We start from the raw sequence: 14,991 nt of genomic DNA, 5'->3' as shown, positions 1-14,991 counted from the left end.
AATGGCAACTCACTCCAGTATTGTTGCCTGGGAAATAGCAGGAAATTTCATGAACAGAGTTGCGTGGTGGGCTACAGTCCATGGGGTCCCAAAGAGTTGGACATGACTGACCAACTAAGTACGCAGATTAAATATTTAAATATAAAAGGCAAAATAAGCTGTCCATCTCCTGGTAGTCCTGTCCTTGTGGAAGCCCTTTTCCCTGGGTGTAGGGGTAAGGGGACCTCTGACTAGCTTCTAACCAAAGCTGCCTGGGTGTTGCTTCTAAGATTATGATAGCATGTTAGCAGTTTCTCTATAGACTCTCTCATCCTGACTTCGTGAAGTTAACTGCCAATGGAGAAGCTCACATGGCAAGTGATTCAAGGTCTCCTGCCAATAAGCAGAAAAGAACTGAGGCTTTTAGTCCAATAGCCCACAAAGAATTCAGTCTTGCCAACAATCACATGAGCTTGGAAGTGGGTGCTTCTCAGATGAGATCCAAGTCCCAGCAACGTCACTGCAGCCACATGTACGAGCAGATGACCAAGTTCAGCCAGGCTTGGTTTCCCGACACGCAGAACCTGTGAGACGTGAATGTGTGCTGTTCTAAGCCATTACATGTGTGGTAATATTGTTTGACAACAATTGATCATGATAGGAAAATAGAGGAGAACATTTTCAGTGCCAAGACACTAAGATTCTTTGATAGGATGTTAAAAAGTATAAATAATAAAGAAAAATTATTTGTAAACATATTTTGTCTACATTCAAATTAAGAACACCTGCATATCAAAATGTATCATAAAAGTCATAGTACAAAGATCATAAAAATATAAGCCAAGAAGTTATTCACAGCAAGTATAACCAAAAAAGGATTAGTATTATTAATATACAGTAAATGTCAATGAATCAATGAGAAAAAATGAATGCCATGGAAAAATGGATAAAAGACAGAAACATGATTTCTTTTCACAAAAGAAGAAACACAAATGGGAAAAATAAGGATGACCGTGTGTGTGTGTACACTAGTGCATGTTCTGCACACATGTTCTATGTTATTAACAGAACTGAAAAAAAAAAAGCCATTGCACTCTTTTATCCCACTAGACAGAAAAATATTAAAAAAACTATGAAAATGCCAAGTACAGGAGAAGCTTTGGAGCAACACAAGCTTTTCAACAATGCTAGAGTGTCAACTGGTACAAACAATCTGTGCAAATAATTATTTGGCATCAAGAATACTTGAGGATATGTGTTGTGCCCTCGATATATACACTAGGCTGGAGTGCGGCTGGGTGGGAAGATTTTTGGGTACAAAAAAACACAATGGCAAAATTCTTGCATTAACATATGTGCATTGTATAGCATACATAAAGTTTTATGTATAATGTTTAAAATTACAAAAATTAAAAATATTCCCCAAATCCAACAAGATGAAAGATTCATAAAGTATGCTGTTTGGACAGTAGTCTCTATTGGAACCCACCATGTTGGAAATAAGTGTTCTCCACCTGCAAACAGCAACATGCATTAGACAGAATTTTGAGTGAAGAAAAGCAAGCTGTGTAAGAATATATGCAGTATGTTAGGTTTACATAATGTATAAAAACATGCAAAAATGTACAATGTGTTGATAAATATAGAGACATATGTGGTGGAGCTATCAAGAAGAGCACAGGAATGGTAAACATAAAATTCAGGATAGTTGTTACCTCTGGGGTCACTGGAAAGGGTGGGAGGATACAGTAACGGTAGGTCAGAGGTATACGCTCTGTACCACATGGTAGGGCATGAGTATAGGGGTTCTGACTCTAAGTCCCAGCTCTCGTCACAGAGACTTATCAATATCACAGAAGACGGCTTCTGATAGGGTCAGCACATCTTTTCAGCATCCACATATTAGCATAACCTATCCATCATACCTACAGTTGGAGAAGTAGGGGGCAGCAGACCTGACATGTGCAAGGCTCAGCAAAACAGTGTCTTCTGATTTGCATACAGTGAACCTCAGCCAGGGTTTGGATGGCAGTATCCAGGGAAAACCAGTCACAGAAGAGGAATTCCTGTTCTCAGTGGGATGAACCCTGTGATCGTAGGTGTGTGGCACCCGTTCCCTGGGCAGAAGCGCATGCTGTCCCGGGCTCCTTGCTGGAAGGCTGAGGTTCCAACTGGAGGCTCTGGAACTGCTCCTGGGTTGTGATCTACAGCCACAGAAGAGAAAAACACCCACACTTACAAAGCACCAGGCAGATGATAACATATTGCAGAACTTAACCCTGAGCCAAAGAATGTGTGTGAAGGATGTGTGCTTTGTGTTCTATAAAGAGATCATTTTATATTCACAAAATCATCTGTTACATACAGTGTCAAGGTATATAATCATGACATGTGTAACTTGGATATGCTACCTCAGATTGTTGTTGTTTAGCTGCTGTCGTGTCTGACTCTTTTGCAACCCTGTGGGCTGTGACCAACCAGGCTCCTCAGTCCATGGGATTTTCCAGGCAAGAATGTTGGAGTGGATTGCCATTTCCTTCTCCAAGGGATTGTCCTAACCCAGGGACTGAACCTGCATCTCCTGCATTAGCAGGCAGATTCTCTACCACTGAGCCACAAGGTTGGTCTTCACTTATTCCATCATAGCCAGTGGAGTAAACGTCATGTTCACACATAGTCTTCAACACTCCCAGCTTTTATGCATATTTCATAAAAAATAAATGGAAATATTAAAATAGGAAAAATACAGAAGATCATAATAATGTATCTACTGAATGAAGGTATGAACATAAAATTATGATTAATATTATACAAATAGCTCTTGTAACATGATATAAAACTTCAAGTAATAGCATCATACTTAAATTCAATAGGCTTCTCTGTTTGCTTAGCGGGTAAATAATTCTGATGCAATGCAGGAGACACAAGAGACACAGATTCAGTCTCTGGGTTGGGAAGATTCCATGGAGGAGGAAATGGCAACCTCCTCCAGTATTCTTGCCTAAAAAATCCCATGGACAGAGGAGACTGGTGGGCTACAGTCCATGGAGTTCCAAAGAATCAGATACACCTGGGTGGCTAAACATAAACTTAAAAGAGTCTCTATCTTAATAAAATTCAGAAGGAAATACAATATTCTTTGGAATAACTCAAACCATGACTCTAGAAATAAAGCACTGAAGTAAGTGAAGTACGTGAAAATTTGAATGATTTTTTTCTTAAAATGTGAGCATGAAAAATGCTCCAAATTATTTCCAAATTAGTATATTAATTGCATAATTGTGATTTTACATGTTTTTACAACTCAGTTGATATATGAAATAGTAAAATAGGTGTCTATCTGGTCTATATGCCAACTATGTAGGCTCAAATTCTCTGGGGACATTTTAATATTTTCTTCTTGGGAGAACGGTGTATTCTGTTACATATGACTTTGACAGAAAATGAATTGGAGGTGATTGCAAAGAGGAAACAAGTATCATTCTATGAATTTTCACATGTGACTTTATTTAATCCTTGCATCAACTCTGGGGGAGTTGTACAGATGGGGAAATGATGATTTCAAATTAAGAAAACTGCCCAGCACCTCACAGCTGGTCATTATTTATTGACCTAGGGATTTGTATTCAAATTTTATCAAATTTCAAAGTTCATATAATATACAAAGTATTGTTAATATAACATTCTTAATAGAAATCCCCCTCTTCAAATTAACCAAGGAAATGGGAGAAAGGCATAAACATAGCTTGTGAAAAACCCATGAGTACAATATGTTGATTATACACAGAAAACCTTACACCTCATATGATAATGGAATCCTGCTAGATTTTCACGTGGGTGCACAAGAAAGTCCTGGAGAAGGAAATGGCAACCCACATCAGTATTGCCTGGAGAATCCCATGGACAGAGGACACTGACAGGTGACAGTCTGTGGGGTTGCAAAAAGTCAGACACGACTGAGTGACTGACTGAGCATAAAAGCAAGTACCTTGTAGTAATGGGGTTTTTGTTCAATAACTATAAACTCAAAATTTATAGTTAATTTTGAGTAAAAGATAAAGTACAACTGAATGCATGTACATTTCAGATTATTTTGGTCAATCTAAAGAAAAATAGCACGAGTTCCTTGGTGCACATAAGCCCACTGTGAGTGTGATGTGCTCGAGTTAACACTGAATGCCAGGACACCCAGGTTAATGCCTGGAGTGAAAATGAAGAGCAGAACCCGCTTCTTTCACTGTGTAGGGTTAACTTTTATTAACTGCACTCTTTATATGCAGTTGTCTTTTCATGGGTGTTTTATGGAAGCAATTTCATCACTTCTTGGTTGTATTGTATTCTTGTAAATCTCCCTTCAAAGTTTTGTGGAATATGGCATTAAGGCATCAAGTTAAAATGGCCAAACATAGTTTTAAAAGCCTTATTTTAAAATCCCAGAAACTTTAAACAAATATATAAAACAAAATTAATCTTTTGGAACAAGGCAAAGGAATCAATGAATACTTAGAACAACAAATAAACACTAGTAAAGTTGGACAGTTATCTTTCATTGTAGTAGAACAAAGTTTGGGAGCATTATTTCCATTATGCAATGAATAGGTAAGAAGTGCCTTATGCATTGACCATAGAGGGATGTCAGATTTTAATGCAGGGATTAGAGATTTCTGTGTTGTTCATTTACTCATGAAGTGAGAAAAGTGGTGGTAATGGGAGCTGAATTAACTTCCAAAAGAATGAAGAGCACCATGGATGTCCCATGTGTATGAATGTCTGCTTCCTTAAATCACTGGGATCATGGTATATACCCCTCACTTGGAAACAGCGAGGGAGACAGTTTATAGGAAAACACCACACTATCTAGGAAGCTGTAAAACCTGACACTTAAATGAAATTCAACACCAGTGTTAATACCCTTGAAAGGAAAAATTCATTTCATCTCAAGAGTCTCAGCAATACAGAAATAGTTTAAAGAAATAAGATAGAAAGAGCAACTGCAATGTACTACAGAAAAGATTTGCTCAGATTACAATCTATCCTTTTTTCTGAAATTTTAGCTATAATAAGATTTCAAAGAGATTCTTAAATAGTGCATACAATAATGAACTTAATTGTTAGAGGAACAGTTCTCCTTATGCACCTTACTTTGTGTTCAGAGTTAGATTCAGAGTTCCTTCCTTCCAGTTTTTCATTTCTCCCTTCCCTCCTTCCCTTCGTTCTACTATTTCCATAGTAGGGATAAGAACAGTTTTTTGGTTTCCCCTCCCCCCCAAATGAATTACTTTAAAATATATTTGGTTGACTGTCAGCTCCATAGGTTTTGTTCACAGCTGCCTTCTCAGGATGGGTCAGCTCCGCCTGGTAACGTGAATCTGGAGGTACTGAGAGGGCAGGGGAAGGAAAAGGAGATGCTACTGGCCAGCTGGAGCCCGGATGAGATACCCTGAGTTATCCATTACTGCTATTACCAGCAGCAATCTGCATGCACCCCAGTCCGACCACACTCACACAGCCTTCTCTTCAGAGCATCCCTTGCTATTTAGTTATGGACCACATTTCTTTGTGAGAAATGTGTTGGGGCAATTAATTTGGGAGAATTGGGAGAGAGTGAGTGTCAGCAGTTTTGTTCCGCTTGTGCCTCTCACTACTTACTGATGGAACGTCCTGTGACGATAGAATCAAATCTAACTAGGAAAAGCATGGATGGTGATCTCACTTCAAATGTACCGAAGCTCCATAAACTACTCCTTTTTCTCATAGCCACCATTTCTAAGGCAGAGCAGCTGACACTTTGCGGTGCCTCTCCTCGGGCGGTAATCGCTACCGGCATGCCCTTCCTCTCCTCTCCTCTTGATGAATTCCTACTGACTCTGAAGTCTCTGGAGAGAACACCAATTCTTCACAGGGCAGGCACAGAGTCAACTCATTTTTGTCTTCTTCCCTCATGCAAATCAATACCTTGGAGGTAGATACCCCCAAACTACTGTGAATTGCTAACTGAATTGTAAGCCTGCTCCAAATGCCTTCACAAAAACAGATTTCCTGCAAAGAGAATATAGGCTTCAGATTTATCTGTAAAATCAACACCAGTGAGTTGTTGTGAAGATTGTAATGATGAACATGAAAACCTTAAGGTTCTGTGCAGCACATACTAAGAGACTAATTTATGATGGATCCTTCTCTCTTTAAAAACAGAAGTCTCCACTATGCCAATCCTCTGCACCACCTACCTATTGGAATGACTCAAGGGACCTGCACCAACCTTCCTTTCACAGATCTCCTGCTCGAATGGAGATTCCACCAATGATGGGAGGGGCAATTGTGGAGCCCAGGTATACAGTACCCGGATGTTCTTGCTACTTACTAAGTTAGGACAAAGTACAGAGAAGAGTGAAATGGACTGAAGGCAGGACTTAAAATTAACTTACAAGAGTGGAGTCATCACTGAAGGGTGCACGTTTAGTAGCTGAAATCATGGGACTGCATTTCCCAACTCTGCCTTCTCAGTTCCAGACAAAATCCTAGCACAGGTACCCAAAGACCTAAAGAAGAGGGCTGTTACAAATTATCCCAACCATAGCCGAGTTGCTTTTAGCTTTTTATTAACAGAGGAGTCATGTTATACATATAGTTCGAATAAACTGGGCTATGGTCTCCAGTATAGGTTTTCTCTGCTGTGTAACTGGATAGATGTGAAAGAAAAATGAAAATGAAGAACAAAAACAAGACATCCGGCTAAGGTTTGGACGCCTTCTCCAAACCTATCTTTGGAAATGGAACTAAACATGTTACTTGGACTAAACACAACATAAGCTCATATAAATTACAGCTCAAGCATTTACAAGTTAGCTAGAGAATATGAGAATCTGTTTTAAGTTCCTTCCATTCTTTGTGCAATATAAAAAATAAAAAACAAAAACCCAGTCCAGTTCTTAAAATGTTTTTTGAATTTTTCTGCCAACATGAAGGGAAATAATGATACTAGTCAAGTAAGGAAAACATTGCCTTAGCAGCTATTTTTAGACATACTTTGGTCTATATTTAAACAAGCAGTAGATAGCCCACATATGTATGTTAAATTCCTAGATGTGTCTTAGAATATTAGGCTCCCTTACCTCCGTAAGTGACGTTGTAACATACTATCTTCTACTTACACTTTTCACTAAATTAGCGACATTTTTCTAATTATGATCAGAGTTATGTCAGATTTTAAAACCATTGTCCATGTTTACTTATAGATGACTGAATGAGATAGACTTTATATAGTAGCTCAGATGGTAAAGCATCTGCCTGCAATGCAGGAGACCTGGGTTTGATCCCTGGGTAGGGAAGATACCCAGGAGAAGGAAATGGCAACCCACTTCAGTATCCTTGCCTGGAAAATTTCAACAGAGGAGCCTGGTAAGCTTTAGTTCACAGGGTCACAGTCACACATGACTGAGTGATTAATTCACACAGCATCCATGATGATCCTAAACCAAATCACCAAAAACTCTGCTGATAAATAATGTGAATCAAAAGTCAATGGCAGACAGAAGGGGTGGTGTTTCTACAAAAAGAAAAAAAAATGAAACATAACTAGTGTGTGGAGAGAGTCTCTTCAGATATGAATGTATTTATGACAGATCCTATACCATGCCTGGGAATTAGACATAAATAATGACCCTATTCCTGCCAGGCATTTATAGTACTAATTATTGTTTGTCCAAAAAGCCAGTTAATCAAACATCTAATACTCAGGTGCTAGGCTCAGTATGTAAGTATTAAAGTGTATCTACCTAAAGTTCATGCCTTTCTGGGTTTCTATAGATTGAATGTAATCATAGACTTCTCTTCTTTCTACTGAGCAGGTTCTCCCATTTCCTTCTTTTCTGGAATTGTCACTGAAGTAAATTCAGCTATGGATATGGCCTCTCTCATCTGAAGTGAGTAATTTGCATCATTTCTAACTTTTGAAAACTAGATCAACATTACCACCACACTTGTTACTTTTTATGTCAGCAAAACTAATCCATTCTTTCAGAGTTTCAATATGTAAACAGTATTATTTTAATAAATGCTTTTATTCCAATTGGGCCCAAGCTTGGGGAAATTAATGAAGGAAAGAATTGTTTTTATGGAAAGAACTTTTTGTGTTTCCTTTGAAAAAGTCACAAAGTCATCAGGGTTGCTTTAATTATTTTTGTGATGATCAGAGTAAAAATGCAGTAAAAGTAAGCTCACATTTTTCCTAGGATAACACTCTGGAAGTACATGACCTAGGTGTTCTGAGATCATAATTGGCATGTTAAGGCATAAGTGGGTCCCAAGCATGAACAAGTCCTTACATATGCAATGGCTGGGCCAGCCTTCACCTACGTGTAACATTCCTTAGAAACAGAACCTTTGAACATAAGTCTTCTCCTCCAGCAAACTTTCCCTTGGGTCAGAAGTAGACAGGGAAATTCACCCTGACCTTGCTACATGGTGAAAGATACCCTGTGAAGATCACCTTAAGTGCGTCCCTTTCCTTATCTATTAATAACGTATTCTCATCTTGTTTCCATATTCATTCACAGAACTGCTCTTTTTCATTTTCCACATCTCTCCCCCAACCCCTGCACATACTCAACCTGGCTCTCTTCTGCCTGTGAGCATGTTTCTGTGCAAAGTTAAAGGAAAGGCAGTGGTCCAGAATCTGTGTTCTCTGCCGCTATCTGCACATATTGGTAATTCTTACCTTGATCAAACCTCATATTATTTTCAACCCAAAACCTTTTTTATTTGACATAAGATCACACATCCTGGAAATTGAAAGCAGACACTGAGACTCTGACCAGTAATGGAAATGGTGTTATCATCCATGTAGAAATGTTACATGAATCACGATAACCCTGAGATAGGAAGAATAATCTTCCTTGAGAATAATAGTGTGGATTTGAGTCTTTGGTTGCCCTCTCAACCTGTATTAATACAACAGGACTTTCATTCATTTTGACGTTGTAGAGAGAGGGCAGGGAGAGCTACACCAGGAAGCAGAGGTGGGGGAGTAGGAGAGAGCTGTTTTCCTACTTTAATGGAAGAAAAATGACAGCCTGGTTAGCTTCAGCTGGAATGTAACATACCCACAGTTTGATCACCCTGGAGGCACATTTTGACATAACAACAAACTGCTGAGAAAGAGCCACTTTTATCTAGGTCAGAATGACAGAATTCCAAGTGTTAGAGCCTGGAGGGTAAGGAGGGTGGTGTGAAACTACAGTTTAAAACATCAGGAAGAAGACTGCAGTCGAGACAAAGATTTGCATCAAGTCCCCACACTGCCTCATGGTTTTCATCCAGTTCATTGTAATTGCTCCACTGGTTTCTAATGGCATCACATTTTGATTTCAGCGTCTACTAAAATAAAATGAACCATGTGTTATGACGACGACATTTATAATAAGATGCAGATGGTAAAGGAAACAGATGCCTCTGACATCATCTGCCATTAGCCTTCAACTTCTGCAGACACCGGCAGTCTGGAGACTCATTCAAAGGGATGCAGGATAAGTCAGGCAGTTTTCCAATTCTGTTTCCACTCTTACAAAACACTGGCGGCAGCAGCACTGTTTTGACTCATACAATGATAATTCCACAAGGATAAATCTGATTCTAAGGTGGTCTCAGGCTTTGACACAAAATTAATCATCAGGACGGGGGCGGAAAAGATCCCCACAAATATCAGAGTTTAGCCATTAGTAACTACTGACTGTTTTGCGCGACAGTGGCAGAAAGGACAGGGTGGGAGTGGTAATGGTAAACAGCTGCAGTTTCAAGGAAGCAAGAATGAGAGGGTTTTAAAGAGACAAGAGGGCCTAAAATACCCTACCAGCCCTTGGCATCCACTGTTCCAAGACTGATTCCTTATGACTTCTAAGTAAAAACTTTAAGGAGGATTTTCAGGTCACTGTAAAAAAATCCATTCTGTATTTCCATCTGTATTTTCCAGAAGGGATCCGATAATTCCGATAGGAGCTTTCACCATTTCCCCAGTGATATCTGTGAACATTCTACACAGTAAAAGGATTTGTGTGTATGTGTGGCGTGCAAGATAAATGTGTTGGGACACCTTCTAAAAAACTAAGAAACTTTTGTATTTCATCTTGAAAGCAAGAGGCGCTTGGGTAAAACATCAACTGCCAGGCTTTCAGCAGTGCATGAGGTTCTGGGCTAGATCAGCTGAGTTACAGATGAAGCGGAGAGTTAGACAAAAACCTTTATAATCCTCCTATCTCCCCTGACCATGGTAATATAACTTCATCATACACCTCTATGGCAGAAACATCTTAGCAGAAAAAAATTCAGAGACAAAGACAAGGGAAGTGGTAACATAAAAATAAATCCTGCTAGGCCAAATGCGGTGCTTATTTTTAAAATAATCTCTCTCTGCATGTAACGAATTGATCACAAACACACACACAAACACACACAGTACAAGAATAAACAAACTTCTAATTCATATCCACAAATTGGGTTGGAAAGTATTAGTGCAAATCTCTGCTGACCTGCAGCATTCAGTCCATAAACTTTGGGTATCCTAGACGATCCATCAGCGTCCAGCAGATGTTCTCAATCAGTTTAACTTCATCCTTCGGCAAGTTTCGTTTCCAAACGTTAGTATTAGCGGGTGATATCTCCCCTTCGTAGGGAAGATAGAAAAGATTCGTGGAGGTGGCAAACAATATTTGGTTTAAAGTAGCAGGAGATAAAGGAATTCCAAGGAAGGCAAAAATCCTTTCCGTGGTATTCTGAGGGAAAAGCACAAGATCTTCAAACTTGATCAATTGGTAGCTGGTGGGCAGCAGGTCTGCATTTATCCTCAGGGCAGCGGCCGTGTTTGCCAGCCACGCATGGGCCAGCAGCGAGACTGGGTGAGGTCTGGAGGCCAACAGTTCCTTCCGCAGCAATTCATACTCCACAGCATAGCCTGAGTTCAAGGTACAATGGCCTGCACCTCCCTCTGTTTTAAACAGCTTAGCTAAGTGCTCTTGTACATTCTTCAAAGAGTAAAGGCTAGGTTTACTACTGTACAGCATGGAATAAACCCACGCCCGAGGGTCCCTCACCACGTACAAGGCCTTCATGGAGGCTCCCAACACCTCGTGAAAGAAATGCAGCTTTAAGGTCCAGCTTCCGCTGCCCAGGCTGAGCACCGGCCGCGCGCTGGGGTAGTGGACCAGGTGTCTTCGCAGAGCCCGGACGTATTCAGCATCTCTGTCAAAGGCGCCTTTCATTCTGCTTCTTTGTTCGGCCAGAGACTCTCTCCTTTTCAATTTCCTTTTCTTGTCTTTATTCATGGTAAAATACTGGGCCAGTTTCCCCCTACCGGGTTCATGCAGATGGATGTTCTGCAAATGGAGTTTTGTGTCTCGGACCAAGGACTGCAACCAGCCTCGGAGTAAACGGAAACGCACGCTGTGGACGTCGGACGCCCTCCATTCACAGGCGTCCACAAAGGAGTCAATTTCCAATTCTGTTTCTGGGATATCAATGTAGGCTGTGGGGACCCGGATGTAGAGGAAGTCACTACTGTTGAAGAACAGTTGTTTGAGAATCTCGGCTCCGGAACCAGGAAGTGAGGTAATGACGACGTCCGGCAGGTCTGTGCGCTGGCCACCCGGGGCCAGTGCCTGCCCGCTCGCCTCGGTCTCCGGCCTCGCCCACTTGGCACAGATGGGCTGCGTGCAAGCACTCCACACGTCCAGCAGCTCAACGGACCACAAGGCAATAACAAGGATGAGGATCCACCGCATAAGCTTTCTAAAAGAAAGGTAAAACCGCCACTGAAAAGTTAAGATCACCAGGCCGATGCACAAAATCAACCCAACTGCTACATTAAATTTAAATCCAAAAGGAAAAATAACTCTATCACGTCTTACGGGCTTTACTATTGCCTCAGTGCCCAAACCGAAGCGGGTTACTTGGGCCTGATCAGCCACAGTGGCAAAGCCGCCAAATCCCAGGTAGTCAAACCTTGTCTTCAAGTTCTGGTAGTCAGTCACGATCGAAACAACATGCTCGGTGTTATTGACATTGAGAGAAAGCTGAAGTCCGGACTTGGTATTATCAATAAATCTGCAGCTGGAAACATTGACATATGGCCCATAGAAGACGTATGCGATTCTTGTGATTGCAGATTCCATCTGAAACGTAACATTGACAAACTGAGTCCACCGTTTCTTAAATTCAGCGGCTTGCTCTGCTTCCTGTATGCTAGCAAGGGGGCTACTGCCACGATGATCAAACCAAAACATCTTGTAGTGAGCATCCCACACGTCCATCAAGGCGCCATTATACTTGTTTGTGAACCTATATGGGATGTACTTAAAATCAATATCCAGATTATGGAAGAAGGCACTGACAGATTTTATTGGGGAATCTTCTAGCTTCTCGACATGATCGACAACTAGCAGAGTCTGAGAGTTTAAGAGAAGCAAAGCCCGATACACGCTTTTCAGCTTCATTGCTGAAGAGTAAGCGGACACAGCTTCCCCACTCACAAATATCATGTCCCCGTGCTGAGAGGCAGTAATGATTTCCCCGGCTGCATCACCAACCTCCTCGCCAGTCCACTTGAGCCACTGTGCACATTCTCCCAGCTGACCTTCCCAGGGCTTATTACACTGGCTCGTGGGTGACGGTGCAAACACCAGTACGTTGTTCAGGTGGCTCAACTTAGGTCCATAGAGAGCTTCGGAAACAAACACCTGCCCGTTGGGGGCAAAGGTAAATGAGTTCTGATCCGGATGTTCATGTCCAGGGTTGAAGCTCCTCCACCCATCAATCCAGGAGTATGGCTGGAAGTGAACTATGTCATACACAGCACGCCCTCCTAGCTTCCCAGACTTAAAAGATACAAAAGTATTGGTCTGTGTATTTGGCAACCCGGCCCCATAAGTGACCACACCCCAGTTAGGGAACAGGTGCATTTTTGCAGTGCCATATTCTGCAGGAGGCTGTGGGGTGAGCTGGGGGTCATACCAGATGTATTCAGTGTGAAGGGTACTCCACCTCTGGGCAGTGGAGGGGACCATGGGTCCATCTTTAGGTCGGTGCCTTCTGATTTGCTGAGCTAACCAATTTCCAGCTCCATTCTTTAAGACAAACTTATCCAAAAAAACTAACTGGCTCTCAGGACCATAAAACCAGTTATAATTGGAATCTGCTATCCCCACGGTCCTTTGGAAGCCTGGCAAAAGGGTGGCATAATAAAACCAAAAGTGCATTTTTAACCAGTTGTTATCCAAGTTGTTGATATTAAAGTGGCGCTGGGCCAGAAAAACATACTGTGTGACTGATTTAGCTGTGTAGCTTCCATAGGCCACACCTTCATCCAAAGAGCCATCGACAATGTGATTCAACAGAAACATCGTCTTTTCCATCACATCTACTACAACCTGTTTCCATAGATTTACCTTAGTCCCTTTATCTACCCCAGTCACCAAAGCCCCGGTCAGCAGTGCTATCATGTTAGTAGCTTGGTGGTTGTGAAGCAGTTGTTTGCCCCAAGAGCGGACCTTAGAATACTCATACATTTCCTCAGTAATAACCCATATTTTTTCTAGGTATTTTTGTCTCCGACGACCATCTAATAAGTTATATAAAAAGTCAAAGGCAGTGGCAAAACCTGTTAGGGAATGGCCAACTGGAACCTCATCCCCTGGTGCATTCTCCACCAGCCAGTCTTTGTAGCCTACCATCCTGTCCATGTATTCCAAGGCAAATTCAAAGGCAACTTTGTCTTCCGGGCACAGCAAACAGTACAGGGCTAAAGGAGGCAGATTGTTACCATAGATTTCATTCCACTTGGCAGCAAAATCAGCATGCTTGGGTGGAGGTAGGTAGTATGTCGGGTTTGACAGCATAGCAGTCACCGCACTTCTGATTGCTCTAAAAAGGTGCAAATGGGTTGTGCGAGACTTCTGTCTCATTGCTTGGATCTCTCCAGCATCAAAATACAAACGTGGATGAAGCATACTCTTCTTCAGTTTTTGATTGGGTCTGACATCTTGCACTCTCTGTATCTTAAATGGATCTATGTCATCTGTGAAAACTGCCCAGTCAGAGTAATTGCTCACAGATTCCTCCAAAGTAGAGAAAGCAAACATCACTAATACTAAAAATAAGCAATGTTCTGTAAACATTAACGCCATGATCCATCGGGGAGCTCCTTTCCTCAAGCATACATGTCAAATGCAGTGCTCAATGTGCTTCCCATCTGCTGAGTATAAAACATACATTTAAGGCCTTGATAAAACAAAGACTGTAAATTGTATGTGCTGTGAAATCCTGCTGACATTCGGCTCATTCAAAGTACAGTTGCCAAAAAGAGAAAACTTACACCGTGAATCTGCCTCCCTGATGCAGTGTTGCTTCCAATAAAACTTCAAGGAATGTTAAAGCCTCTGATTTTCCCATGTCACACAGCAAACAGGAGTGGAGACAGTCAAGAATACTATGAATTCAAAAGTTACTTCTGTGACAGAAATCTACCTAACATGGAGAGTCAAAAACCCCACACTGTAAATTAAAAAAAAAAAAAAAAAGAGCACTCCAAAATCCAAACTAAGAAGTCATTCTTGGCACAGGATACCATCATTGGTGATAAGATCATCATACCGGTCTGAGTGCTCTCAAAGAAGTTGCTGAAGTACTGAAATCCTTGGAGCAGACTGGGTTGTTACTCCACTCAGCTTTTTACACTTCTGGCTGTGAGAATTTTTTTTTCTTCCTCCATTTTTGGGAGAAAAACATCCTTAGCAAGTGTTCAAAGTCCTACTTGGTTTTAAAACATTCCGGACTCCTGCCCTCATTTCCAATCTGTCTTGTTCAGGCTTACTTACTCATCAGCCTATTATGACCCATCTGAGAAAGCACATTCTCATCTTCTTTTATCAGCTTCATCTGTACAACTATGAAAATCTAATCTTTGCAACCACCTAGGTACTTCTTTTCCAATCATGAAGTAACCACCAACTGGGAAAGAAAACTCCC

The 14,991-nt window shown here is 41.2% G+C and overlaps 1 protein-coding gene across 1 annotated transcript; it reads right to left on the bottom strand.

Moving 5' to 3' along the window:
• Positions 1-10,235: 10,235 nt before the first annotated feature.
• Positions 10,236-14,150, bottom strand: DSEL (dermatan sulfate epimerase like). The gene has a single exon (XM_052660520.1). It carries the CDS (start codon positions 14,148-14,150, stop codon positions 10,512-10,514), a length of 3,639 nt encoding a protein of 1,212 aa, XP_052516480.1. The 3' UTR covers positions 10,236-10,511.
• Positions 14,151-14,991: the final 841 nt, after the last annotated feature.

Source organism: Budorcas taxicolor, chromosome 22, assembly GCF_023091745.1.
Source record: "Budorcas taxicolor isolate Tak-1 chromosome 22, Takin1.1, whole genome shotgun sequence".
NCBI lineage: Eukaryota > Metazoa > Chordata > Mammalia > Artiodactyla > Bovidae > Budorcas > Budorcas taxicolor.
Note: the sequence above shows the minus strand (reverse complement) of the source record. Positions and strands in the feature narration are given on the sequence as shown.

Bases quoted from the DNA above. Each gene is read 5' to 3' on its own strand.
- DSEL (XM_052660520.1), bottom strand. From the start codon at position 14,150: ATGGCGTTAATGTTTACAGAACATTGCTTATTTTTAGTATTAGTGATG.